Genomic DNA, 27,611 nt, shown 5'->3' with positions numbered 1-27,611 from the left:
CCATTTTAATCTCAAAACATTTAATTTTAAAATAAACTCACACGCTCTCATACAATAAGTAATACTTATTATAATAAAATAACTCGAATATTATACACTATTATCTAGAATTTTTATATAATTATATATAACTTTAGCCGAAAATGGCACTTAAGACATAAATTATAAAGTTTACAATAACTTAAGGTACTCTACCCACGTAGGCACGATAAAGAAATTCGATGTAAAGAGGCACTTTATGCCGTCTCTATTATTTACGGTATGTAAAAACAAGATAAAATATTAACGAAATCTATTTGACATTTGAAATAAGCAAACAAAATCATGTAATGATCATAATATCTAAAAATAACATTATCTTTTTAAAGAATCCGCACAACTTCTAATAATATTTCTTTTTAAAATAACAAACCGAACAGAATAAATTACTTCTGTTTATACAATAGCTTGATTTTACAACCGCGAAAACATTTCACAATAAATATTTAATATAAATTCGATTATAATAGGTCCTTAAAATTCACGTAAATTAAAAAAATTAAGGCCACAATTGAACACGATACCATTTTAATTACTTTAAGGCACAGACTCAGTATCGCGTCCGGTCATTTTTTTTAACAATAACACTGTTTGGTTAACAAAATCATAAGCAAAATATTTAAAATGACAATAATTTAACTTCAAATAATTCCAATTCGAAATCAACGTTCAAACAAAAATAAAATAATTGTTAATACATTTGAATGTTATTAATTTTAAGGAAAAGTTTAGAAATTTGAAAAACAGATTAATTTATTTATTGTTGAATAGTCAACAGAAATATGTTTATCGATCGAATGACGTCATGTAAATTATATATAACAACAACTAATAAACCACTATAAACACAATTTGATTTGACCACGAGGGTGGATCGAAGTGACCATGTGGTCTTGCACCGTGGTCGGTCAGCAAGCGCAGGATTTGCTTGAACTTGTGTCGCGATTATTTTCTCCGTTTGCGATCTTGTGGTCAAGGGCGAATCCTTCACCATCTTTATCGCTGCTTTGAAGCAGTTTGTCGTTTAGAAGAATCTGGAAAGAAATTACAGTTTTCATTGTAAATTGAATTTGAATTTTAGAATATTTCTTTTCAAATAATAACAGTAAAAAGTCAAAATAAATTTCCGATCCAATAATATAATATATATTCGTAAAACAATATGTAATACCATTGGAGTTATAATAATATGTATTATAAAAGAGGTAAGTTGAGTATTAATTATTTAAGTAATTTTTCGGATAAAAACGAGGATCAAGATCTCTACGAAATAATTACATACTTAAAAAAAGTATTTTTTGATAAGCAAAAGCAAAAACGCCAAGTTCATTTGACTATAGTTTACTATGTCAACGTTGGCGTAGAAAGAATCTTCGCTCCAAGCGGACCTGTCAACAGTATATTAGATATACGATATTCGTATTTCTAATATATTCTAAACATACAAAATGTCTACAAAAAAACGCAACAGCATATCACAATTAAACATAATTAACACTTTGCAATTTTGACCAATAGTTTTAAAGATGTTATTCGAACACGCGCGTTAAGAAAAAAGGACCGGTAAGATGTATATTTAGGCGCATTACAGATTGGACTGCCATGGGTGTAACCTTAGCCATACTTAGCCTTGAAATGAAAGATATAATATTACAAAATGACAATATAATATACGTTTAGCAATATAATTTGTCTAAGATATTTGTAAAAATTATTGGCCGTCGGTCGTCGGCGTGCACAATGGCAACACAGTCCTAATGCATTTGGTAAAATTTATCGTGTTACCTTAACGATTCAGTTTGGTTTTATCCCATAAATAAATCATTCTATGCAAAAAATAAATGCAAAAAAAAATTTAAATAAAACCCAACTCACCATGATAAGTTAAATAAATAAAAATAATAATACAGTTATAAATAAAAATAACTTTTTCTTAATTCATTTTAGCATAAATTCCTCATTTGTTGTTGTTTATTTCATAACATTATATCGATAAACTAGTAAATGTCTATAAATCGATATCATTATAATAACCATTTATGATGACATGGTAACACTACATTGCATAATACTTTTAATAACGCTATCGATTTACAGATTCAAAAACATCGTTGACACCACATTCCAAAGAAAAAAAGATTAAATAAAAAAAAAGTCACTCATTGTAATCAAATTATTTAACACGTATCTTATTTAAAATCTTATGTCATAGTTGGAGTGTTAAATTACAAATATAATAGATACGTAATATTATTTGTTTATAATGTAGTCTTTATTGGACCATATATATAAAAAATCTGCTGTAAAGTAGACATATGAATTTTTAAAAATGCAAAGGCGTCTTCTTCCAGCAAACCTCTATTAAGGATTTAAGAAGGATAGAAATCGGCCGTATATTGCACTTGTTATCAACTTTAATAAAACATAGCTCATAATATATATACATTATGTAATATAGATTCCATCATATTCATTGTTATAAATAAAAATAATAATAATAAACATTCAGAACAGATTATAAATGAAGCTTTATCGCCTTATTTGTATCGAGTGAAAAGACAGTCTTAGCGTGGGATTGGACCATCTATAACTTAACATATTTTCTAGAAACAACGAAACCAGTTTAATTATTTAACTGCCGGTCGCTCGAACTAAAAAACACAGTCTCAACATCTAATGTGATTTTAACGCAAGATAGTATCACTATTTCAAATTTTAACGCAAGATAGTATCACTATTTCAAATTCTTGTTTGTAAGTTATTTTTAATAAGGAATTAAATTACGAGCATTTGACAAGCTATTCGTGATACAATAACAGATTTTTTTTTGTAAAAGCAACTTTATATATGATTTTTTTTTTAATATTATTTCATAAATTATTAGTCAATAAAAACGTTATTGTTGCCTTTTTTGGAACTTGTTTTAAGTGTTTTTAAAATAATTTGGATTAAAAACCAAAATACTGACCTTGTTTTTCGAAATTCGAAAGTTACTTCCATGAACATGACAGCGAATATATATGAATATTCTCGTTCTGATATACATTACATTATACAAAACGAATATATTAAACTGGTGTATAAGGATTAAACGATACATAACATTTAAAAAAAATTAACAATTATAAAACTTCATAACAGTCTTAATCTATATTTACTTATAAGGTGAAATGATGCAGTAATATAAACTTAAGATTTTTTTTTAATACTTATCTACGTGTACAGATTATACTACATATTTTTATATAAAATATTTACTTATACTGACATATCACCTGTAATTTGATAATTTCGAAACTATTGTATAACATAAGTATAAATTAACATAGTTAGTTAGTTAGTAACAGCCTGTTAATGTCCCACAGCTGGGCTAAGGCCTCCTCTCCCTTTTGAGGAGAAGGTTTGGAGCTTATTCTACCACGCTGCTCCAATGCGGGTAGAATGGTAGAATACACATGTGGCATAATTTCAATGAAATTAGACACATGCAGGTTTCCTCACGATGTTTTACATCACCGTCAAGCACGAGATGAATTATAAACACAATTTTTTATAAAAAATAAATCAACATATGATGTTTAATATATATATTTACTGGTGGTAGAGCTTTGTGCAAGCTCGTCTGGGTAGATACCACCCACTCATCAGATATTCTACCGCAAAACAGCAGTACTTGGTATTATTGTGTTCCGGTTTGAAGGGTGAATGAGCCAGTGTAATTACAGGCATAAAGGACATAACATCTTAGTTCCCAAGGATGGTGGCGCATTGGTGATGTAAGCGATGGTTAACATTTCTTACAATGTCAATGTCTATGGGCGTTGGTGACCACTTACGATCAGGTGGCCAATAAGCTCGTCCGCCTTCCTATTCTTTAAAAAAATAAAAAAATATACTATTAGATGAACATTTCTGATGCTATCTTATAAAATATAAACTTACATAACATCTGTTCTTTACGCTCTTTTAAGGAAGTAATTGAAAATAAAAAAATAAATAGCGATTAATTGATAGTTTTATAAATTAGTGTTAGTATTAAAGAGTTCTGATTACTTCATATTATTACATTTTTGAAATTCTTTGTTTACTTTTTAGGCAGAAAAAAAAAACAAATATGTTACAAATTTCGTTAATTTCGTTAATCGTTGTGATTTTAATAAATTGTCATTTAAAGATAAATCGTTTTGCAAAAAATACCGGTTGTACTGCTCCATTTACACAAGATCTTTCTTAAATGATGTTATGACGCCATAAATAAAAAATATATATAATCCTCGTAAAAAGGCGACTGCATCGCTTTATTAACTTAAAACAGTTTATATAGAGCTCTAAAATAGTGTATATTATATGAGTAAAGCAGTGTTTCAAAAAATTCGAATAATACGGTTCCTCTATGGATTAGCTGACGATTTTAAAACGATAAAGAAAGACATGCTAAACTCACCTTATTAACTAATGAACGAGCCGCATCCTCAATATTGATGTTCTCCTTAGCGGAGGTCTCGAACCATCCTGCGAATCCCTTCTCCCGGCAATATTCATCCATTTTTGCTGGTGAATTCACTATACCTTCTTTTTGCTGGTCACACTGCAGGATAAAATAGTAGCAGTTACATTTTTGTTTTATCGAAAAACAAGTACCTACTAAGTTATTAAAAACATAATATCTTCAAGTTGATACTATTTACGGTTAAAACAAATTATCCGGAAAGAATGGTATTTTTTGATAACAAATAATAATAATAATTCATTAAAGCATAGTGTATACCAAGCGCTTCAATGGATAATTATTATATATTCTTAAAAATTATTACCGTTAATATACCGGCATGCACTAGTTTTTAACTAATGGTATGCAGATTTGAACATCGAAGCCGCACACAAGTTATGGAATTGTTACAGAGTAAAAAGGTTGTTACCAATTTTATGCATTGTAAAATTGTTGTCTGGATCTTATTGAGATCAATAGAAAAAAAAATTATAAAGTACACATGTCAAGATGGGCACCAATTTTAAGCTATAATATCGACTACTACTATATTCATAGTAATATTTTTAGTCGTCATTTGTTTATCTCCCTGGAAACTATAAATAGATATATTCACCTTATTTGCCAACAGTATACACGGTATAGGCGACCCATCAGGCAATTGAACTTTGGTATCCAAGTCGTTCTTCCACTTGACAACTGCATCGAATGTGGCTACGCGGGATACATCGAACACTATGAACGCGCCCACAGCCTCCTTGTAGTACACGCGCGTCATGTTCCCAAAACGCTCTTGGCCTATAATATAATGTACTATTGTTACTTTGCGAATATATTTTTATTTTATCACTAAAATAAAACGGAACTTCTAGATCTGCATTAATGAAAATCTGTAACAATTGGAATTATTAGAAATTTGAAACAAGAGGTTGAGAAACTTACACTACACTAAAGATATTTACAATACACTAAAGAGGAACCATTATAAGTAAAGACATGAACATTAGCAAATAGATTATCATTAGAATCATAAACATCCATGAAAACATTAAACCCATATCGTCCATTTTCACTGTTTAACATTCAAAATGTCAAATATTTAAAATAATTTTTTTTAAATATATAGAACTATTTTTGATAAGAGGCCGAAACCAAATGTACGACAAATAACCCCTTAGTAATAGCAGTGTCTTATATATTTTTGAAAGATATTACAGAATTAAATTTTGTATGAGTGTTATGTTTTATTACTTTTATAGTAAAATTTGTAGCAAAAAAAATATAAGAAAAGAAAAAATTCTTAATACTCCTAACATGCAAAATAAGGCTCTGGGAATACAGACTCAAAGACAGAATGAATTGGGGAACAATTATTAAGCGACTGATGAACTGATTACTATATCTTTTTAAATCAACTTTCATAGGACAGACCACTGAAATAAATTGAAACATTTGTGAATTTGTCCTTTCTCGACTCCATTAATTTAAAATAATTTTATCATTAAAGGCAAAACTAGGTTTATGAAATAAAAAGAAACATACCCGCAATGTCCCATAATTGTAGACGTATAACTGTGTTCGCGTCCCAATTAAGGACTTTGAGAGCGAAGTCGACTCCAATCGTCGCTCGATAGTGCTGGCTGAAGAACTGGTGAACATATCTCTTGATGATAGAAGTCTTGCCCGTACCAAGTTCTCCGATCACCAGGATTTTGTATAAATGTTCTCGCCTCTCACCACCAGATGCACCAGACTGAAACAAACAAATAAAGTCAAATAAACTACAAGGTGTGGTAAAAATTTCAAGGTGTGTTCATAAGTAGAAGCAGGATTTGCCAAAGCAATTAGTGGTGCTTATAACCAAAAATAATTCACACGATTATTAGGTTTAAAAAAGATTTACTGTATGTATTATTTTAAAAAAATATGACATGATGATGATGTCCCTTTGACCGATTCTGATATATGAGCCGGCCATTCTCAAAGGCTAATTATGTGCGAAAATACAGGTGGTCTCTTTGCCCTCACGTTCATAATCTGATTGAAAGACCATACGATTAGAGACACTTCAGGCGCAGAAGCAACAGCTTTATGTTTTTCAAGTTACCGGGGTATAAACTAACAACTTCTTACCTCCAAATTGCCAGAGAAATCCTTAATATTTTTTACAAACCTGACCCGGAATTTGAGCCCAAATAATTTAGCCTACATCCTCTTAGGTCTACACCCTTACAAGCTAACTAATAGATCAACAAAAGAGTCAAAGTATACAACTAAATATCAGTTCTTTTAAAGTACCCAAAACTTCTTCGGATGCAAAGAAATATTCCTATGACAACGTTTGAAAATGAATTGTATTTTATGCAAAGAAGTGTCCTGAACAGATTTTTTTTTAATAAATGGTTGCCACATAATTTGCCATATCGTACTTTAAAACTGTGTTGTTCTGAATTAATCAGAAACCTATTTTATAAGATACTAAGTATCCGTCCAATTTCGCGCGAGTATAATAAGGGTATATACATAGAACGTTTATATTGAAGGACAAACATACAAAACTCTTATTTTATTGGGGCCTTCTAGGGACCTTTTCAGGCGCACACAGAACAATGGATAAATAGTTTAGGAATGCACAATGGACCAACATTTATTTACAATATAAACTTTTTTTTTAATTGAAAATACGTATCCCAAATAGACTCAATCAAAGATAATACAAAATCACTCAAATATCAACGGACAACTGAAATGAAATTTTGCATTTATAGTACGGATTGGTAATTTTAAAGGCGCCTCTCTACTTAAATAAATGACAATTTTGTTGGAAACAATTTCTCAGGAAGATTTTTTATATAAAAGTGTAAATTAATAAGGTAAGAGTAAGGACATTTTAAATGACCTAGCATGAAAATTATACAAAAGAAGCCATAGTATCCCGTCGTTAACACAGTAGTAAGAATTACCGAGTAAATCACATAATACTTTTTCTTATGTTTTTTTAATAAATATATAAGTATATATATATATAGTATAATATAAAGTTTTATACTTTATTAAGGTAGTTTCAACAATAAGAAAATGCTTAATTTAAAAAAATATTATTGATTTTAACTATCACTAATGAATGAAAATATATAACAAAATAAAAAGTTACAATATTTTTTTTGTAACGTGTGTCTAATGGTATTATAGATTCTGTTTAAGCAAGTAATCGCTTTTGGGGGCAGGGAATTTGATCTATTAAGAGGTACTATCATTAGTTAATGAAGCCGCAGATAAAGATAGTAGGTACAATATAGACGCCTTTATACATATGCCGAAAGGCAATGACTTCAATGAAATCGACCATAGAAAAACATATCTGTTTTGATAGTAAAGTTTCAATATTATAAGCATTTTTTTTTTTTTTTATAGAATAGGAAGGTGGACGAGCATATGGGCAACCTGATGGTAAGTGGTCACCAAACGCCCTTAGACATTGGCATTCTAAGAAATGTCAACCATCGCTTATAGCCAATGCGCCACCAACCTTGGGAACTAAGATTTTATGTCCCTTGTGCCTGTAATTACACTGGCTCACTCACCCTTCAAACCGGAACACAACAATATCAAGTATTGCTGTTTTGCGGTAGAATATCTGATGAGTGGGTGGTACCTACCCAGACGAGCTTGCACAAAGCCCTACCACCAGTAAAATTGTATGTATTTCAGAACTTGGTCTTATCCCATTTATTTCGAGGCGACATAGTGTAACAAACCCACCTAAACTACCTACATTAAATATTAAAGAGATTTACAAATATTTCATATTAATAGTATAATATTTTATATATTTCATTTGTTTTCTCATATTTAATTGACTTTGTTATAATTTATAAATAAATATCGTCGCAATATTTCTCTGCTAAGTGGTAACTGTCATTTTAAGATGGCAACATATTTTTATTTTTTTAATAAAGGCTGTAAACAGGTCGCTGCAGATTTGGATATTTGGTTTTTTAACCATAATAATAGTGCGTTTTATAATAATTCCAGGTAAAAATAATGAGTAAATTTTTAATCGTCCATTATGCGATGGGAATAATGTTTTTACTTATGGATTTGGCGCCCGCCCCGATACGAATTATTAGGGCTGTAAGTTGTGATGATATTGTTATTGCACTTGCAAAACATTGTCTGCCAAACATTTGCACCAAGATGTAATGTACTTTGTTCTTGTATTTACACCGATTCAGTTACTCGACAAACCGAAACATTGTAATACAGTCGATTAGAATAACCAATAACGGACGGCCACGGATTTGTATAGTAGCTATTTTTTTACTTGTATTTACTTGCAATCAATGTTGTTAAGTAAAATGTTTAATTTTTAATATTCACGCATTGATCATTATCAATAGTAGTAATAAGTGCATAATAATTGTATAGAATGATAATTATAAATAATATTAAATGAGCGATTCTTATAAATGTATATATATATTATGTATATATATTATATTTATTTCTGAAAGGGCTTTATAACGAGCTCAAATCTCAGATCTTATTGTTAAGTTATCTCAACATTATAATGTTTTATTATAATCAATTCATAGAAATACTTAGAATAAATAAAAATAATTAATTTACAATACTTTATAATATATATATACATATATATACATGATATAAATTATAAGTAAATTACGCAGTATCTTCATTATGTAAACCAACACAATATAATAAATGACTAACGGTTAAGTAATATTTTTTTTTATTTGTTACAATATAATATAAAACAAAACTAAAATATGTATTCATTTTCAATGTAATAAAGAAAACTGTTAGCAAGAAACGATTATAATAACGTTTCATAATCCGTAAAGTATATACTTAGTTGAGAATTTAAGTAAAGTCTGGAAAACAATCTACCCATGATTAATCTTAGCTATAGTTTTTCATGTCATTTAATATTTGATGAAATTTAAATTTATATGGCTTTTGGTCGTGCCTACTGACTTCCTGTAAGCATTCCGTAACAGCCTGCGAATGTCCAACTACTGGGTTAAAGACCTACTCTCCCTTTTTTTTTTGAAGAGAAGATTTTTTCTAAGCTAGAGCTGAAACTAAAAACATTATGATGATAATGTCCTTCTCACCGATTTCGACCGCGTCGGCTATTCTCAGGGTAGACTACCCATCTACTCACGCAGGACATATTATAGTGCACAAGTGTGTGTTAAAATATGGTATCAAATTTTAATCAGTTTAATTGTAAATTGAATACTCTGTTCACAATATTTTGACAGTTTAACGATCCTTAGCTATCAAGTGACATATACAAAAGGTATATGAATACAAAGAATATTATTGAAATATAATAGAAGACAATTTAACCCCTAGTTATGACTAAATTTAGTCATTTAGTTCTTTGTGGCTAGAGTTTCTCGTACTTTAATGTGATCCCGACTCAACAAGATGTAGGTATAAAGAGCGACCTCGAATGGTTAATTCCGCAGTTATCGTTAATTCATGTCAATTAACTTACGAACAGACAGAATAGAAATGGAATCAAAGATACTTCGTGCATGAATATAAACAATTTGACAACAATATTTTGTCATAGGAATACTACTAATCCTAAAGTGTAAAGTATATTGCCCAGCCCCAAGTCAGCTCCAAGTAAATAATATAAGGGCTAGTGAATACCGAATGAGAAGTGTTAAAAATGATAAAACATTAAATACTTAATACACACCTCTAAACAAACTACTACACAACTAACTATGATGTAAATGTAATAAATTGTAATGGCCTTAATAATAATCTATCTTCACAGAACAATTTTAAACAAATTATATAAGTTCTTTGATATTTTATTTCATAATTCACGAACACCACGACATTTATCTAATTATACATGTATTATTAGAAAAAAATATGTTTAATTACGGTTCATTACGACGATTTTACGACTTCAGTTGTATTTATATCATCTTATGCTCAATTGTGAATGAAACATCGTGAGGAAATATTCATACCAATAATGCATCCTTTAACCGGTTTTTAGATGTAATCATTAACCACGATCAAACACAATTGTCACATCACGAAGGTTTAATGAGCAAATATTGCAAGAATGATGTATGTTATAGAGAAGTTTAATAAATTTCAATTACCGTAAATCAATTTAATACTTTAGTAGGATTTAAGATAAGACATTATTTAATAGGTATTCAGATAGACTGTAGAATATTAATAATTATAATATAAACGGATAATGATATATAATGTTATTTGTTATTAATTACTAATATATTATAAGTAAATAATGTTTCAGTTTTTAAGTATTTTTTTTCATTTGATAACAATGCATTTAGGCGATTTAGCAGCCGTTCTGCTAAATTAGCGTCTGACGTAGAATTTTATTCGATTTGTAACCGTAATAAATTGTTTGAAATAACGAAAATTATTATTTTTTCTTTTAAGTAATTTTATTAATGGTAATATTTCAAAAAATAGTACTTGACCTATAGCACTTAAAACGTGATTAAGTTATTTCCACGAAGAGCATTATCGTCAATTACAATGTACAAACAACAAATATAATTATAAGCCATAATATATACATCATAATAATACTCGACTAGTTCTAATAAAGGTAAACTAAGAAAACAATCTTTGACAAGTTTTATAAGTAAAAGCAGTTGATAAATTATTTATCTATTATAATAAATAATACGTTTTTGAACATTAAATAAAATAAATCTTTTATAATATTTTTTTATTCAAGACAATTACTAAAATATTCCGATAGAAAGGTACAAATGAATTATGATATTAAATCAATTGTTCATTTAAATGTTAACTAATTAAATGCAATTCACATTAAATATATATTATCACTTATATATATATATATATATATATATATATATATATATATAAGAAGATATAATAGTATATTCTTTATTGAAATTGACAAAACTGTAATAAGTAATAGAAAAGATGTTAAAATGAAGCAAATACAAAAGTTGTACAACCTCAATATGTTTTTGCTATTTTGCGAAATTGAGAATAACCGTTACAATAAGAAGTTTCAAGAATGAAATGAATCGGTCCGAATCAAGAAATGTTGACAACTTCATACGTAAGACGATAATTCACTTTTAAATAAAATTAAAAAAAAATTCAATAAATAAGATATATTCTCAAAATCCAACCGAAGATAAAATATACAATATGTAAGGATTATGTTTAGTAAGATGTATATGTTATTTTGCTAATGTTACCGAACTTATCCAACATATAATGAATTAGAATATATTGCAGGTAATTTTTTAAAGTAAAATAAACAAGGTATTCATGTAAAACTTACACTTTTGATCTGCTTGGGTGACATCTTCATTTATATTATCACAAAACACTAGAAGTAAGAAGACTAGCGGCTATGGAAGATTCCCGACAACGAAACAAAACATTGCATTCCGTCACCTTCTTATACCAGACACTGTCTTATTTTTTTTAATATCAGGTTCTAATTTCTAGACAATCGTGCACCGGTTAAATCCTTGATACTAAATGTAAACTACATTATAATCGCTTGGTTTTAAAAATTAATATGTGAAATATTTATTGTATTTAAAATAGTTACAAAATTTTCTATTATCGTTTATTTTTAGTAAAGATTTAAAAAAAAAAACTTTTTTTATTAATTTTATTATAAGCACGACACGTCACAATCGATTTACGATATTGAAATATTACGTTAGTCCAATGACCGGCTATTTATCGAATGAGTTGGAGTGGCGCTGTCTTATCGGACACCAGATAACAGCTGTGTGGACAAGTACTCACAGATGTCATTTGCTCTGTTCGCGACAGTAAACTAAGTGTCACAAGCCATGGACGCCGTTTATATAGACAGAGGGCACCTACCTGACGTTTTAAAAAAAAGGTTATACATTGAAAAGAAAAATATGAAGACAGTATAACGATAGGACAACGATGCTTTACCTGTATTTGACACAATTCCCTTTTTTTAAATGCACTTTACACGATAAGTTCATCGACAACCTTTTTATGGTGCTATATATTTAAGACAAATTTTATTTGCACTAAATATCATAAATATTACGATGCAACGAGGGAATCGTGATTGCACATCAAATATACATTTTGATAATTGTCGTCGGAATATTGTCATTGTTAGGTCATCATTGGCTTGACCTTAGGGCGATTGATGTCATATCTATCCTAAGTAAATCGTAAAATACATGAAAAAACATTGGGTTGACATTTACGGTTGGCGTGTCTGACGCCCTTCTTTGAAATGTTGTGCTCTTGGATTTGTTTCCCGCCATTCGGGTGGTCCAGGTTTACACAGGCTTACACACTGCTGATAGACGCGCTTAAAAAATACTTCATTCGTATTTAATGAAGTCTACGGCTTAAGACGGAGTAGCTCTTTTGTTTCGTTGCACCACGTGGTATTGTCATTTATGATATATAATACGTCAAATTCCAAAAAAAATATCGTATCCTCTACAAAATATACAAAAACTATGCATTACACCAACTATCTCCACATTAGAAATCTTTAACACAAAAATTGCTAATATCATTTGTCTATAATAAAAACGATCTTTGCCAAATGCTTTATTCAATTTATATGAAACTAAAACATTCCAAATAATTATATACAGAATAATTATAAAAAATAACATTTACAGGATTCGAGACTGCACGCTATAACAAGTAAAACGGGTTTTGGTATGTGTAGGCTGGGTCCTTTTTGATAAGTCGATTTTGAAACGGTTTAAGCAGTTTTAGTTTAATCGAGAGAAAATATATTAGCCAAATATTTATTTATGTATGTATGTCTATTAAAGAAGTTAAATAATATAATCGGCATTTATCTCATGTAAGTGTATTGCAAGACTTGTTCAATCCTATATTTTTATATGTAATTATATATTTTACATCATACTATGTCGAATTGCATCATAATTCATTCCGTAACAGCCTGTAAATGAGATTTTATTTTAATTTTAGTGAAATTAGACGCATGCGGGTTTCCTCACGATGTTTTACTTCACCGTAAAGTACGAGATGAATTATAATCACAAATTAAGCACATGGAAATTCAGTGGTGCTTGCCCGGGTTTTAACCCACGATCATTCGGTTAAGATTCACGCGTTCTTTACCTCTAGGCCATCTCGGCTATACTTCATTATAAATATATAAATTCATTATAGATTTCCGAAGGATAGTCAAATCATTAGCCATATACATACGATTCGCGGACACGCGGATCTAACATATCGTGCATTAATCTATTCTCGTTAAATTTACTGGTGGTAGGGCTTTGTGCAAGCTCGTCTGGGTAGGTACCACCCACTCATCAGATATTCTACCGCAAAACAGCAATACTTGATATTGTTGTGTTCCGGTTTGAAGGGTGAGTGAGCCAGTGTAATTACAGGCACAAGGGACATAAAATCTTAGTTCCCAAGGTTGGTGGCGCATTGGCTATAAGCGATGGTTGACATTTCTTACAATGCCAATGTCTAAGGGCGTTTGGTGACCACTTACCATCAGGTGGCCCATATGCTCGTCCACCTTCCTATTCTATAAAAAAAAAAATTTAACGTTATTATAAAATTAAGTGTCAATACTACGACTACATTTATCATTGACCTATAAAAGCCCATTCAATTATGTCCAGAACTAAACTAAAACCTAACCTTTGTTTTTATTTCATTTCGACAAACTGAGCATAAAACATAAAAACGGCATATTAACATTTACAAATGTACAACGAACATTTACAAGTTTACGTATTTTGTAATAGGTTAGGTAGACTTCTTTCTTATGACGCATTAAATTTAAACTTACATTAAAATTTTCATCTTCAAATGATGTCATTATCGATGATTTTTAAAATAAGAACAGCAAATGAAATATAAGAACGTAATTTAAGCAGCTTAAATTTAAAAACCGATCGATAATTCCTTGAACTACTTAAAAACTATTGTCCAATACAGAGAATGGCGGTTATTGATATAGGGAGGCTTATTGCATAACCATTATAAGTTAGAACATTTCAAACCGCGACGAGGTAAACTTATATGGGGTGTCTAATTACGAATACGCATTAGCATTTACCACAATTTTAGGATTAAAGCGCCGCGCAGCGGCTTTAACTTACTATCAAAATCTTTGACTACAATACAGAGAGCTAAAGATTATAAGCCGAGCTACAATAACTCATCGGGTAATACATAAATATGTACGCATATATATACTTAATATGTCGCAATAATTTACGTAATTGTCTTAAATATGTAAAGGTATAAGTTATATACAAAGTACAATACTTTAAAAAAAGCGGTTACACGTATTGATATTTAATACTTACAAATGAACTAGACCAAAACGACCGATATACTTGAACCTGTTTACAAAATTATTTAATATTTAAAATCTGTACAATACATTGTAACCAACTGAAACTCCAATATTATCGAATGAAAACCAGTTTCTATTTAAATATAAAATGCGACACAATAATCTCTACCATGGAGTCAAAAATATGCAGCTATGAATATGATTATGTTTTATCGTGAATCACATATATATTGTCATTAAAGAAACGTTTCTGCAAGTTCTACACATTTTTTAGATTATAATCGCAAAAAAAGAAACGTCAGCAGTCATTTTAAATAATTTTATGTATTGCTAACCGTCGCTGTCATTCGAATTTAACTCCTGAAAATGTTTATGTAGATATGTAATCCTTCTTAAGATACGAATAGAGAGTACAGTCATATTGTATTTATTTTTTAAAAATCTACTTATCTATCCGTTTCATGACTCGCAAAAAGTAATGGACATTTGTACGTTAACAAAATTTACACCGAAATCATTCGATTGGTATATTTTACATGATATTTCAAAATCGCATCGGTGAAAAGTTGGAACAAGGGGCTATTTAAAAAAAAAAAGATATCCCCTAAAACTATTAGACATTAAAAAAGTTAAATTTTTAATTTTGCATTTGTATATACATAAGTCATTCATGTACATAATTCCTACATGAATAAGTTTTATATACACGTCAAGTAATATAAAAAAAATATTTTACTTTGATATTCATAATACACGAACACGAGACAAACTCTCAAAAATATTTTTGGTAAATAGATGTTAATGAAGGCTAGCTTCCTGTTTAATTAGATTGTAATGAGATTTCTTTAAATTCCGAAAGTTTCTTCAAAAAACTGGTAGAACAGGATCGAAATAACCATAAATGCCAATACGTATTGAATAAATCGTTTCTCGTTAGTTAATAGTCGAATTTATATTCGTTATAGTTTTGCTTAATTTCTTAATAATTATTTAAATAGCTTTTGTCATCTATTATTAATTAATTAAGTGGTAATTATATTGGGCCCATCTTTAATTCATATTGCAGTAAATTTCATAACTTAAGTTATAAATATGTTTCTTATATAAATTCCAGCCGGAGAAAGTCAGTAAACAGTAAATCTTGAATTAAATTTTTGAATACGCCTGTGTTTGAATATTCTAAGAATCAAAAACACTTGCAATGAATATTTACTTAATGCCTTTCAGTATGTCTGCGTCATTTTGAAAAATATGTCGCGAAATATAATAATTAATGACGTATAGATCACACTAATAAAATATTTGCACAAATGTGTCAAGATCGGTCGGATGCAAAGCACACGGGCAGGCAAGCTTGACGTGTACTCACGAAGGGCATCGTAGCGTGTCCACCGCTGTAAACTATCGTGAAATGAAACGTACTGGAATCAACAGGGACGTCTCAGCGCTGAAGCCGCAGCACTCGCACACCGTCAGGTAGCACTCGTCACCGTTCTCCTCGAAGGTCATGGCGCGCGCGCATCGCACGGGCAGCTTTTTCCCACTGACGACTATCGCGGTAAATATCGCGGCGCACAAGCGCCCACACTCCGCTAACACTCACCGGTGGTACGTCGTCATTGTCAGCTTTGTTTTCCGGCTCGATGAGGTCTCCGTAAGCCGGCATCGTGTCCGCTGCGTCTGTCGTGTCCGCACACCCCTCCTCTTCCGTTTCGTTGTTGTCACACGAATGCGGCGGCGCGGGCGAATGCGCAGCCATAGCGAGTCTCTGCCGCGCCAGTAACACCGCCGCCTCCAGTGTCCCCACCTCACCCCCTCCTTCCTCGACCTCATCCTCGTCATCGTCACGATCCTCTGACAGGGCAACTGACGCCTGCGCGACAAACGCTATGCGTCGCTTTAGAGCATCACCCGGACTCGGTTCTTCTACAGGTTTCACGATTTCAGTTTTACGCCGTCGTTTCCACGCCTCTTTTGTAAAGGCACGCATCGCTACTGGATGTTCTACCGCTATAGGAATGAAAGGCGGTTCTGGTGATGCAGATGGCTCTGGCAAAGTGGTATCTAACTTAGATTCCGTAGTGTTGGTGGATTGTTGTTCTTGCTTTTCGGGCTCAACAGATGCGTCAGATTCTGGCTTTGGTAAAACCTGATCTTGATCGGGATCCGAAGAATTAACTTGAGCTTCATGTTGATCACCTTGTTCGGATTCAGGTCCAGGATCATCAGAAAGCGATGGTGTCGTGGAACTTTCTCCTCGCCGCTTTCCAATACTTCCCATTCGTTTGAGTAATCCAGTGGACTTCTTTTTTTCAACGATCGGCGAACTGTCAGTGCTCCGCGAGGCGTCCACCGACTCCGCGCGTAATTTCTTATTTTTCTTGCGCATAGTGCGTTCGTCTCGCGCGATCTCACCGTCCGATACTGAGGATTTATTCGAACCGGTGCGCTTGAGCGACGCAATGTGGAAGGGCGCGCCGGAGCGGAACGGCGAGCGGAGCGTTTGTAGCGTTCGCTTCAAGCGGGATGGCTGGGGGCCGGGGATGGGGGCGGGCAGAAGCGGGGGCTCATCGTCCGGCATGGTGGTGTGTCGAATGCGGCGCGCGGACTGCCGGGCTCGTTCGCCGCCCGCCTGCACACGCAGCGACCTTGCTCCTGATCAGCACGCGTGAACTGAGGATAAACTTTCGACAAGGTCCTTTGACTAATACCAATCCGATAAGGGTGGTATATAATATGTTATACTAAACTGTGACGAATTCAGCTTAATGTGATTAAACTTATTGGATAACGACACCACAATATTGAGCATTATCACGTGTTTACGGTTGGCTTAATCACAATTTACTATTTTAATATTGCATTGCAACTTGAAATGTTGCACTGGAGAGCTCTTAACACTGTAAAACCATATTGGTATTTAACTACAGTAATAGGTTGACTGTAACTACTGATATTATAACGTCCAACGTATAAGTAAACGTAACAGGATTATGAGTTCCTCGATATAATTGCAAGAATTTCATTTCTTTGTATGTGTCTACATTGTGATGGTCTTATATTTCATAGTATTTATTACGTAATTCCATAAATCGTTGAAGTAACGACTATTTTCAGGTATCGGTTTTGCGTTATTAGAACATATAAATATAGTCATCGAGTTTTGTTTACTAAAAAAATTTAAAACATATTTAAGTAAATGGTCAAAATCATTACAAAGATAACCTTTATATATGTTTAGTCAATGTTAATGATAATTTACTGACACACTATATATAAAACTTCTTCCGCGTTAAATTTAAACGTATACATTCTTTGCTCATATACATAAGGAGTACTTGCTAGATTGTTGACTCAAAGTCTGAAGTTACTTAGTTCATTAATTTCCTAAATAAACAACCTATCTATCATAAAAAATCACAATAATCTCAAATCAGACGGGAAGTTCCTGAGTTTAGCTCGTTCAACCATAAAAAATTCTACTTATAATATAAATATAAATATAATATAAATATATATGATAATGTAATCATGTTTAATGATTTATGTTACACGGAATAATACAAAATTTGTCATTTAATCTCTTATTAAATATCATAATATTTCCAAAGACCCATAAATTTGTTGACACACGCGCCTAACTTATTTTGAAAATAAAAAATACGACAAAGGTTAAAAAAAAAAAAGATTAGAACTTGAAAAACTGGTTTGTTCTTGTTACATAATACATATTACTTAAGACAAATATTGTTTGAAACATTTTAAGTTAGTTAAAAGAACGCTTTAGACAACTAAGACATTACGATATTGCGTAATCAAAATGATATGAAAACTTCTGTCATTACTTTTACTTTAGCTCTTTGTAGATAACACAAGCCATGTTTAAAATCTGGTAAGCCCTTTCATGACATTTAATGTAATATATTATGCTACCAGTTATCAAAGGTAAAGATTCTGTTATTCTAATTTGTATGTATACGATTGTACGTATGAGTTAATGTTTTATGTGTGAGTTTATGTGTGTGAACGTAGAAAGAATATAAGCATTATTCTACACGATTTCCTAAAATCAATTTGTTTTAAATACATTCTACTCATGAGAAACTAAATATTGATCTATTTATAAACGTCAAAATATATCACTGACGGTCTTCCTCATTGCCTGTCGACCCTATGATTATAAGTTGATGAACCACGTACCGTAACAAGTTGCATTTGTAAGGAATCCGTCAACGGAAGAGAAGCCCTACAACTAAAACGAGGAGTTTTGATATCGACTAATAAAGATTGACTTTAAACAAAGAACTGTATAACTGTTAGCAGTACTTGGTATTGTTATGTTCCGGTTTGAAGGGTGAGTGAGCCAGTGTAATATAATGTAAGTATAATATACAGGCACAATTGACATAACATTTTAGATCCCAAGGTTGGAGGCGCATTTTTTTTTTTTTTTACTATTAATAGGCCAGCGTTTGACCGTTGACTTGACTGATGTTAAGCATCGACACGGTCTAAGATGTAGCACGCTTGCCTATAAGAAACCTGTTTACTCTAGATTTGAAGACACCAACATTGTACCTATCGGGAAATACGGACTCAGGCAAAGTATTCCAAAGTTTCGCAGTGCGAATGATGAAAGTAGACTCGAAGCGCTTCGTACGTAGGCGTGGAATTTCCACTGTGTACCTGTGCACTTTGGTCGCGTTTGCCTGGCCGTTCGATAGTAAAAAGGGTTTAACATTTGCGATTCTATGGGCGTTGATGACCACTTTCCATCAGGTATCGCATATGCTCGTCCATCTCATCCTACTTATAGGTACTATAAAAAACAAGTTTACTGTTAAACAATAAAGTTGTTCCTTTTACCTTAAATCATATAAGATTGTTATTTTTTAGCTCTCATAAGAGTTTTACTTGAGCACGCTAAATTTAGCTACAATTACCATTTTTTTTAATATTAACTAAAAGATAAGTAGGTATTTATAACGTGTAATATATATGAGTGTTTATTTTTAATCGTTTTTTTACATCTAAAATTTTTATATTTAATTATATATTGTAATATATTTTTTAAATAGTTTTTGTATTTATTCTAATTTAACCAGTGCGTATCACTGTTTGAATAACATTTTATTATCTATAAGATTCTAATAAATACTTCAATTTTATTTATGTAACTGCATTTATGTTATATCATTTATATATATATATATATATATATAACATAATTGTATTTTTTAAATAATCATAAGTGAATGCAAAATGTTTAGTTATTAAATCTAAATAAAGTCATTGTCATAATGATAATTATATATGATATAGATTGAATCAGTAGTTTATGATGTAAAGTGTTATATACACTATTATATATTATATTAAAATGATACAACTTTACGTCCACTAATACTAGTATTTAAAGTATTTTTTATCAACACTATAATAAAATCTTGGCTTGAAATAAACATTTCATTATTGGTTTTTATCAGGATTTGATTACATAATAAATTAACTCTATATGAAACATGATATATTAGAATCTTTTAAGTCATACTGCTAACATTATGCTCATTGCAGTAAATTTATTGTTATTGTCAAAAATTTCACGAACAGTAAATTTGCACTGGTGGTGGATATGACAAGTGTAGCTTTGTTTAGAGCCACCTAGTCGGGTGCTTCTTATTCTACTATTATCATTATAATTATCTAATTAGTTAAATTAAAGTAGTAATTGTCTATGGGATCATCTTGATGTCTTTGCTTAGATTTGTATGTATGAATAGGGTCTGTGCCGAATACCTAAAGTAATTAATACATATATAGAGTTATAAGTGATTTACGATGACTTATTGTGTCCGGCGCTAAACAACAATACTTTGTATTACTTTCGTTTAAAGGGTGAATCAGCTAATGTATCAATTCTTCAAAAAATTACTTTAGAAATTTTCATTTTACAACACAACTGGCAAAAACACGATTTGACGTTCATTATCATACAACGTATTGATTTTTTGATAAACAATTCATTTCTTATTCATAATATTTAGTAAAACAACGTATAGTATAATTATGAAATGTTAGTTGTGAACTGAAAATTTATCAATTATTTTCAACTATTATTAGTAGATCGTATCAACTTCTTTAATTTATTTATCAATATTACACTTAACTAAACCTAAATAAATAAATTATACATAATTTTATTAAAAAGTTTTAACCAAATGTAATCTTACGCAATATTAAGTAATTTTTTCAATAAACATATTCAAGTCGAGTCATTAAAATTATAATTTATTTAAATGTATAGATACCATGGGTATGATGTACCTACTATTCAAATGTTTTATCATTGATATTCATTCATGTGTATAATTTGAGTGTGATTTGTTTAAAAATTAAAATATGTTTTTATTTTTTAAATAAGACCAACATGTACTGTGTGGTCTCTTTGAACCACTTAACAGCATGGCAACATTTAAAACAATCTAATATAAGCCTACAACAGCTGTATAACAATAAAACTTTAAGTTATCGTTAGACGTTAGACTTTCCGTAAAGGTACAAAGGACACTAAGTGAAATGTCAATAGTAAAATAGTAATTGACATTTTAGGTTTATAATTAATTATAAAATCTTGACTTATCACTCTTTGATATCAGGCCCAAAGTAAATTAAGTAAAGAATATAATATTACAATTTTACAAGAAAATCAGTGACAGATCTCAGATACGGATTTTCTCAGATAACAAGACAAATTCGGAGACCTTTTAGGTATTTTTTTTTAATAATATTCGTAATTTTAAGCAGCGAACTATGATTTATGTATTATACTCCCAATTATACTCCCAATGGTATCATCGTTTATTCCTTTATTCTATTGATATAAAGTTTTCCAAAAGTATTTTCTTAATGATTATTTTATGATGTTCAAAGATCACGTTCAAATATATTTTGTTAAAGTTCTACTCAATAACATTATTTGAATAAAAATTGTTGCGAGGAAAAATATGTTGCATGAAATATTCTTCCTTTGGATGGGAAATAAAAGGTTTTATTTGAATGTCAAATAAAAGCTTTTGTACCAATTTAACGTTGTATAGTTGTTATAATCGACGATGGTGTATATACGAATTTTATACACAAAAAATTAGATATTTAATTATAAAGGTGCATCTTCAAAATATAATTAATTTATTCGATGGTTGATGAATCTAAGATACCGTTGACAAATCAAATCATCATTGCAATGCAAGGTACAACAAAATAAGTTTTACGCCAGTGTAAGGTCCTGACTAAAGCTCTAACTATGTACTATTTCAAAACAAAATACGTAATTGTATAAATATTTCCGAATATAATATTTAGAAAATGTGTTTAGCAAATGTTTATCTAAAACTCGAACTCCTGATACATATTACGATATATATGTGATTATATTGAAAATCAGATTCATTATCAACACTATTATATTACAACCAAATTTCAAAATTTAGTCAGAATTATTTTTAAATTCAGTTACCTTAGAATATTAATCATTCTAAAATTCAGACCAGTGTTTGGAAAATTTAGAAAAGGTTGTGCAATATAAATATAACGATAATGGAAGATTGATTTTTATTCTCCTTGTACCAAAATTATATTGTAACGTAGATTTATTCTTCTCAATGGCTAGATATAAAGGGAACATGGTACAAAGATGGGTATTTCATTGTGCTACAGGAAGCATCAATGAGCGTATTAGAATCGTTTATCGTCTAACAGCTGGTTAACTACTTATAGGGTTAGGTTTTTATAACGCAAGTTGTTAATATTGTGTTAGTTGAAATTTAGTAATATAATAAACATTATTAAACATTTTATGCGAAATCTAATTTGTAATTTAATCCGCCGTTCTATTATTCTGCCTAATAAAATTCAAAGCCAAGTGAGTTAATTCCATCCATTACTAATCCTATCGTCTATATTTCTAAGTAAACTACTCCATTACTCACACTTAAACGGCCATTAGTTTGAGCTTCAAAAGCATCTTCAGCCATCATAACGAAACCTTCCAATTTACGCGCACAAATTAGGCAAATATTTAACAGTAATTTAATTTGTATTTCGAATGACGTACTATGATAATTAACATTACACTTCACTTTCAGTTAAATTATATTAATTAAAAATAAATTGTGTTCCATTTTTATAAAATTTATAATTGTCTTGCATTTGACGTCAATTTAAGTATTATATTGAATGTAAATACTATTTATAGATTTAAAAAATCCTTCCAATTAAACAAAAATCACTTTATATTTAAAACCGACATTAATAGGAGCCACTATTAAAGATTGTGGATAACTGTCGATACGAGTATTTATTTTATCGGATAAACCTTATCTAAGTTTTCGATAAGAGGCACGCAAACTTCGTTTACATTATACATTTATTATGTATCATTCATTAGTCAGTATCACAATTCAAAATGTAAAAAGAAAAATGTTAACTATCCATTACTACTAATCAAGGTCAATTTATTAATTTAACTTAATATATCGAATATTTGCTATTTTAATGGTAATTCTGATTTTTAACATATTTAACCGATTACATTATAGAATACATGTATATTTTAAAATAGTACCTGTTTGTTGTTCCTCAGCTAATACCAGTTAAGTGTAAATTCCAATGAAATTGAAAATCTAAAACTAGTTTTTTGACATAAATTAAAGACTAAAAGGAAAATAATGCGGAAGTATATGATAATTTGTGACATAAAATCCCAATTAAAATACTCATCATCAAATATTTTGTGTTTCTTGCCGGTTAATCACGGTAGACCGGCGGTAGCATTTGTGAATTCATAAATACTTCTTAAAATTTTATTTTAATAAAATTAATTTTGATTTAGTTTTCTGGGTATAACAACGATTAAATAACGTGTAATAAACGCACCTGCGAATATCGCTTCCCATTCTTATTGGCTGGCATTGTACTGCACTTTCGCCTATTTCTCGATTCAACTAACTTTTCCTGCTGTAATAATTGCTCGTGAACAGTATGCTTACTCAACTGTTTTATCATTTTAATATGAAAATTAATGGCACATCATTGAAATGTATTTTTTGAACAAATTAAATTCGATATTTAATTAAAAAAACCATTAAATAAGTAACAAATTGGCCCCAGAACAGAAGCGTTTGTTCGAAACAATTGACAGGGCGCAATTATTGTTATCTAGAGGCGCAGTGAAGTAGACATTATTTGCCCTCTAGTAAGATAAGGTCTAAGAATAAATGTATATATGAAGAAATTTATTTCAATCTTTCAATGAACTACGAATCATATAAATCGAGTTCGTCGTTAATGTAAATTTACTTAAAGTTTTTTAAAATGACAATCTAAAGATAATATTATTTACGTGGATGGCGGTCGGTCGCTAGTAAAAAATAAAAACTCCATAGGTACCTAGTGTAATTAAAGAAAGTATAAAACAATCTACGACTTATGTTCGTGAGCAACCGTTTCATTAGATCGTGGCCCGTGACGTCACGTTTTAATCGATGCGCTTGATAAGATAGCATTGTATATGTAGTGTGCCTTCTACTAAATTTTAAGATCAATGATCAGTTTCGCCAAATTGTCTATTTTTACTGACAAATGGATAAGATATAGTAACAAGCCGTCAACTTTCCTACTATGAAATGAAATAAAAAATATCGACCTACAACTAACTACTACTAAAACTACTAAACTAATAAGTATTTTTGTTTAGTAAAAAGATAATTACTGGCATAGCATTAAGAAGAAAGTAAGAAATGATATTACCAACCTCATCTGTCCCCACTAATATTGTAAATGTGAAAGTTGTGTTTCAGTGTTTGGGTATTTGCTACGTAAACACGCTCCAACAGACGTACAAATTTAGCATATCTACAATTAATAATGCCGTTTAATAGAACGTCGACACAAATATATTAAAATATTCGTAAAAAAACTAAATTTATAACGCGTCAAAGAGGCGCCGAGGATAACGGACATACACTTAATAACTATATAGAATTTATAGCATAATAATATTTTATAGTTTTATAGCAAATACATAAGTTAACGCTTTGGGATAACTTTATACCACTAGCGATTCGTATTTAATTATAATTATATATATAATACAGATTTTTCATGTGCTTTATAATTCATCTTAAGCATGCCGTTGAAGAATAACGTCGTAAGGAAACTTGCATGTGTCTAATTTCACTGAAATTCTGCCACATGTGTATTCCAACAATAACTGGAGCAGCGTGGTGGAACAAGCTCCAAACCTTCTCCTCAGCAACAAAGGAGAGGAGGCCTTAGCCCAGCAGTGGGACTTTCACAGGCTGTTCCTTTACTTTTATATACAATTATAGACTTACATCTCCTTAATATATTATAATTAATCAAGTGTAAAACCTGTAAGCTAGGTCACATACGTGACGTCCGCACGACCAGCTCGTATGACCTTTGGGTCGAATTAATTAATCTTCGGTGGTACTATACTGTACTGTCGGTGGCGTAATTTTCCATATAATTTACGAACGCTACTTATTTTGTTTCGATATAAAAATAGATATATGCCTTGACAAGACAAGGCTATTATTGTCATATGAATGAATTCCTTTATTATTAATCACTTCAGTTTTTGTTTAAGATTAAGTATGTTCGTTGGTGAAATTGTCACTAGCGATATTATTCGAAATACATTCAAGAAACGTCTTAGGTCCAATCCGGTTGTATTTCAATCCCTATAAATCCTATTCCTACTAATCTATAGGTATATCAACGATAGACCGAATTCGCTTCATATGTCCGGTATTCAACATATTCGGCAGAATCGCCAAGTATACGTATCTGGGCGGCCTGCAAGCGATCAGTCTCACATCACTGCTTGTATTTAGTGGGTAGCCTAATACTCGGCCAGGTATTTCGCAAACCAAAAATAACGGTAAGAAATGTAAAAGGCAACAAAAAAATGGACGATCCCTTCAGGCATCAAAACAAGCAAGACAAACAACTGAATCACATTGGTTTTTATTATTAAAATAAAATAATTTAATATATATTTTAAAAAAAATCTGCTGTTAAATTTGTTTATGGTACGCTCGCTACATAAAATAAAATGAAATACAAACATTTAACACCCATAAATAGGTAGCACAAGTAGTAATCCGTCAGCCACTCAAGGCGTCAAAAATGTTTTATCTTCATATCCAAAACGAAAATCCTTTAATTACATTTTAATAACAAACAAATGAATATTATGGATTAATTGTTAAACGTTATGCTGAGGTAGAGCCACCACATACGCAACTGATGATGAATAAGTACTTGATCATTTTATGTCAACATGTTTATAAAATTCTGAATAGGAGAGGTTTTATTATTGATTTGTATCACTTTTGCGTCTAATTTTATGTTTTACTAACAACTACAAGTATTGGTACCTATTGGAAAAGATAATGTATTACACAATACTTAATTAGACTTCAATCCTGCGCAAATCTAACGATTTATGATTTAGATTACGCAGATAGCCGATAGATATGAGTAATTTTTTTTATTAAAACAAAGTGTCTATTTGTTTTAATACAACAAAAAATTCAGACAACGTCATATTCCGATTTGAATAAATGTAATTTATATTAAAAGAACTCAGTTAACCACAACACTAAACATAATTGTTATTAATATTATAAAAGAAATAATTCACATCAAAATATTAGCTTAAAATATACAATGAATATAGACTAAAAAATCCTTATAGAATCTGTAGTTGGTAAATATATTTTGTTATTGAGTTTTTGAAAAGAATGCGTACCTTTATATGTTCCATATAATTATGAAGTAATATTTTGTACAAATAAAAGATAGGTGCTCTACTATAATGTATAATGTAAATCTTATTTAAATAAAATAATCTTACGTCTTCTGCTACCTTAAGTACAGATAACACATACGTCTTTTAAGATAAAATGATAAGAATAACAAAAATACTTTTAACCTAAAAACTCTTAATATGATCGCATTCATTGTCAACGCCAAAGTAGAGCCTAATTTATAAAAAAGTAAAACCTTTATAGGTACGTCGTTTGAATTAACGCTATACTGGCACTATATTTAAAATTTTAATCATAAAAAATACTTACCATTTTTAAATTTCGATTATTTCCAGAACCCATTAAATTTTGTACTCTGAATCCTTCAAAGACGATGTAAACACTTTATGACGTCGACATCTCAGTTTCCCGCGCGATGACTGCCGCCATGCGCGTAACACTACACATATTAGGTCGAACAGAACAGATAAGGATGTGTATGTAAATTATATTTATTTCTTATGTAAATGTAATGAAATACATAATCTAATCGAAACGATTTCCCGTAAAACACGCTTAAAATGTCTAAAACCACATCTGTCACAATTCACTCATCAGCGGAGGCTAACATTCGCGCTGAACATAAGAGAGCCTTCCGACTTTCGTTCCGAGGTTTTCGTTTTATTTTAGTTAATAAAAGTATATTTGAGCTAATTACATAATTTATATATAGTCGTTATTAATATAAATATGTAAAGAAATATGTAATTTATATTTTTTAAACTACTTAAATAAGTAGTTTACAAGCGTTGCGCAAACACTTGTGCACTCTCTAATGCTTAATTCTCATAATCAGATA

At 30.5% G+C, this 27,611-nt stretch overlaps 1 protein-coding gene across 7 annotated transcripts; it reads right to left on the bottom strand.

The window, feature by feature from the left end:
* Window positions 1-9: 9 nt before the first annotated feature.
* LOC126769029 (ras-related protein Rab-32) lies at window positions 10-27,217 on the bottom strand. 7 transcript variants are annotated; one of them, XM_050487605.1, is made up of 5 exons: window positions 27,083-27,217; window positions 6,071-6,281; window positions 5,145-5,326; window positions 4,484-4,627; window positions 10-1,073 (listed from the first exon to the last, which is right to left on the bottom strand). In XM_050487605.1, the coding sequence occupies exons 1-5, from the start codon at window positions 27,113-27,115 to the stop codon at window positions 948-950; spliced, it is 696 nt and encodes a 231-aa protein (XP_050343562.1). In that variant the 5' UTR covers window positions 27,116-27,217; the 3' UTR covers window positions 10-947. The 7 variants fall into 7 exon arrangements, with proteins under 7 accessions (XP_050343562.1, XP_050343536.1, XP_050343554.1 ...); XM_050487579.1 differs by lacking the exon at window positions 27,083-27,217 and adding an exon at window positions 23,853-23,970; XM_050487597.1 differs by lacking the exon at window positions 27,083-27,217 and adding an exon at window positions 22,907-23,040.
* Window positions 27,218-27,611: the final 394 nt, after the last annotated feature.

This window comes from Nymphalis io, chromosome 1 (assembly GCF_905147045.1).
Source record: "Nymphalis io chromosome 1, ilAglIoxx1.1, whole genome shotgun sequence".
NCBI lineage: Eukaryota > Metazoa > Arthropoda > Insecta > Lepidoptera > Nymphalidae > Nymphalis > Nymphalis io.
This window is presented reverse-complemented; position numbering and strand designations above follow the sequence as displayed.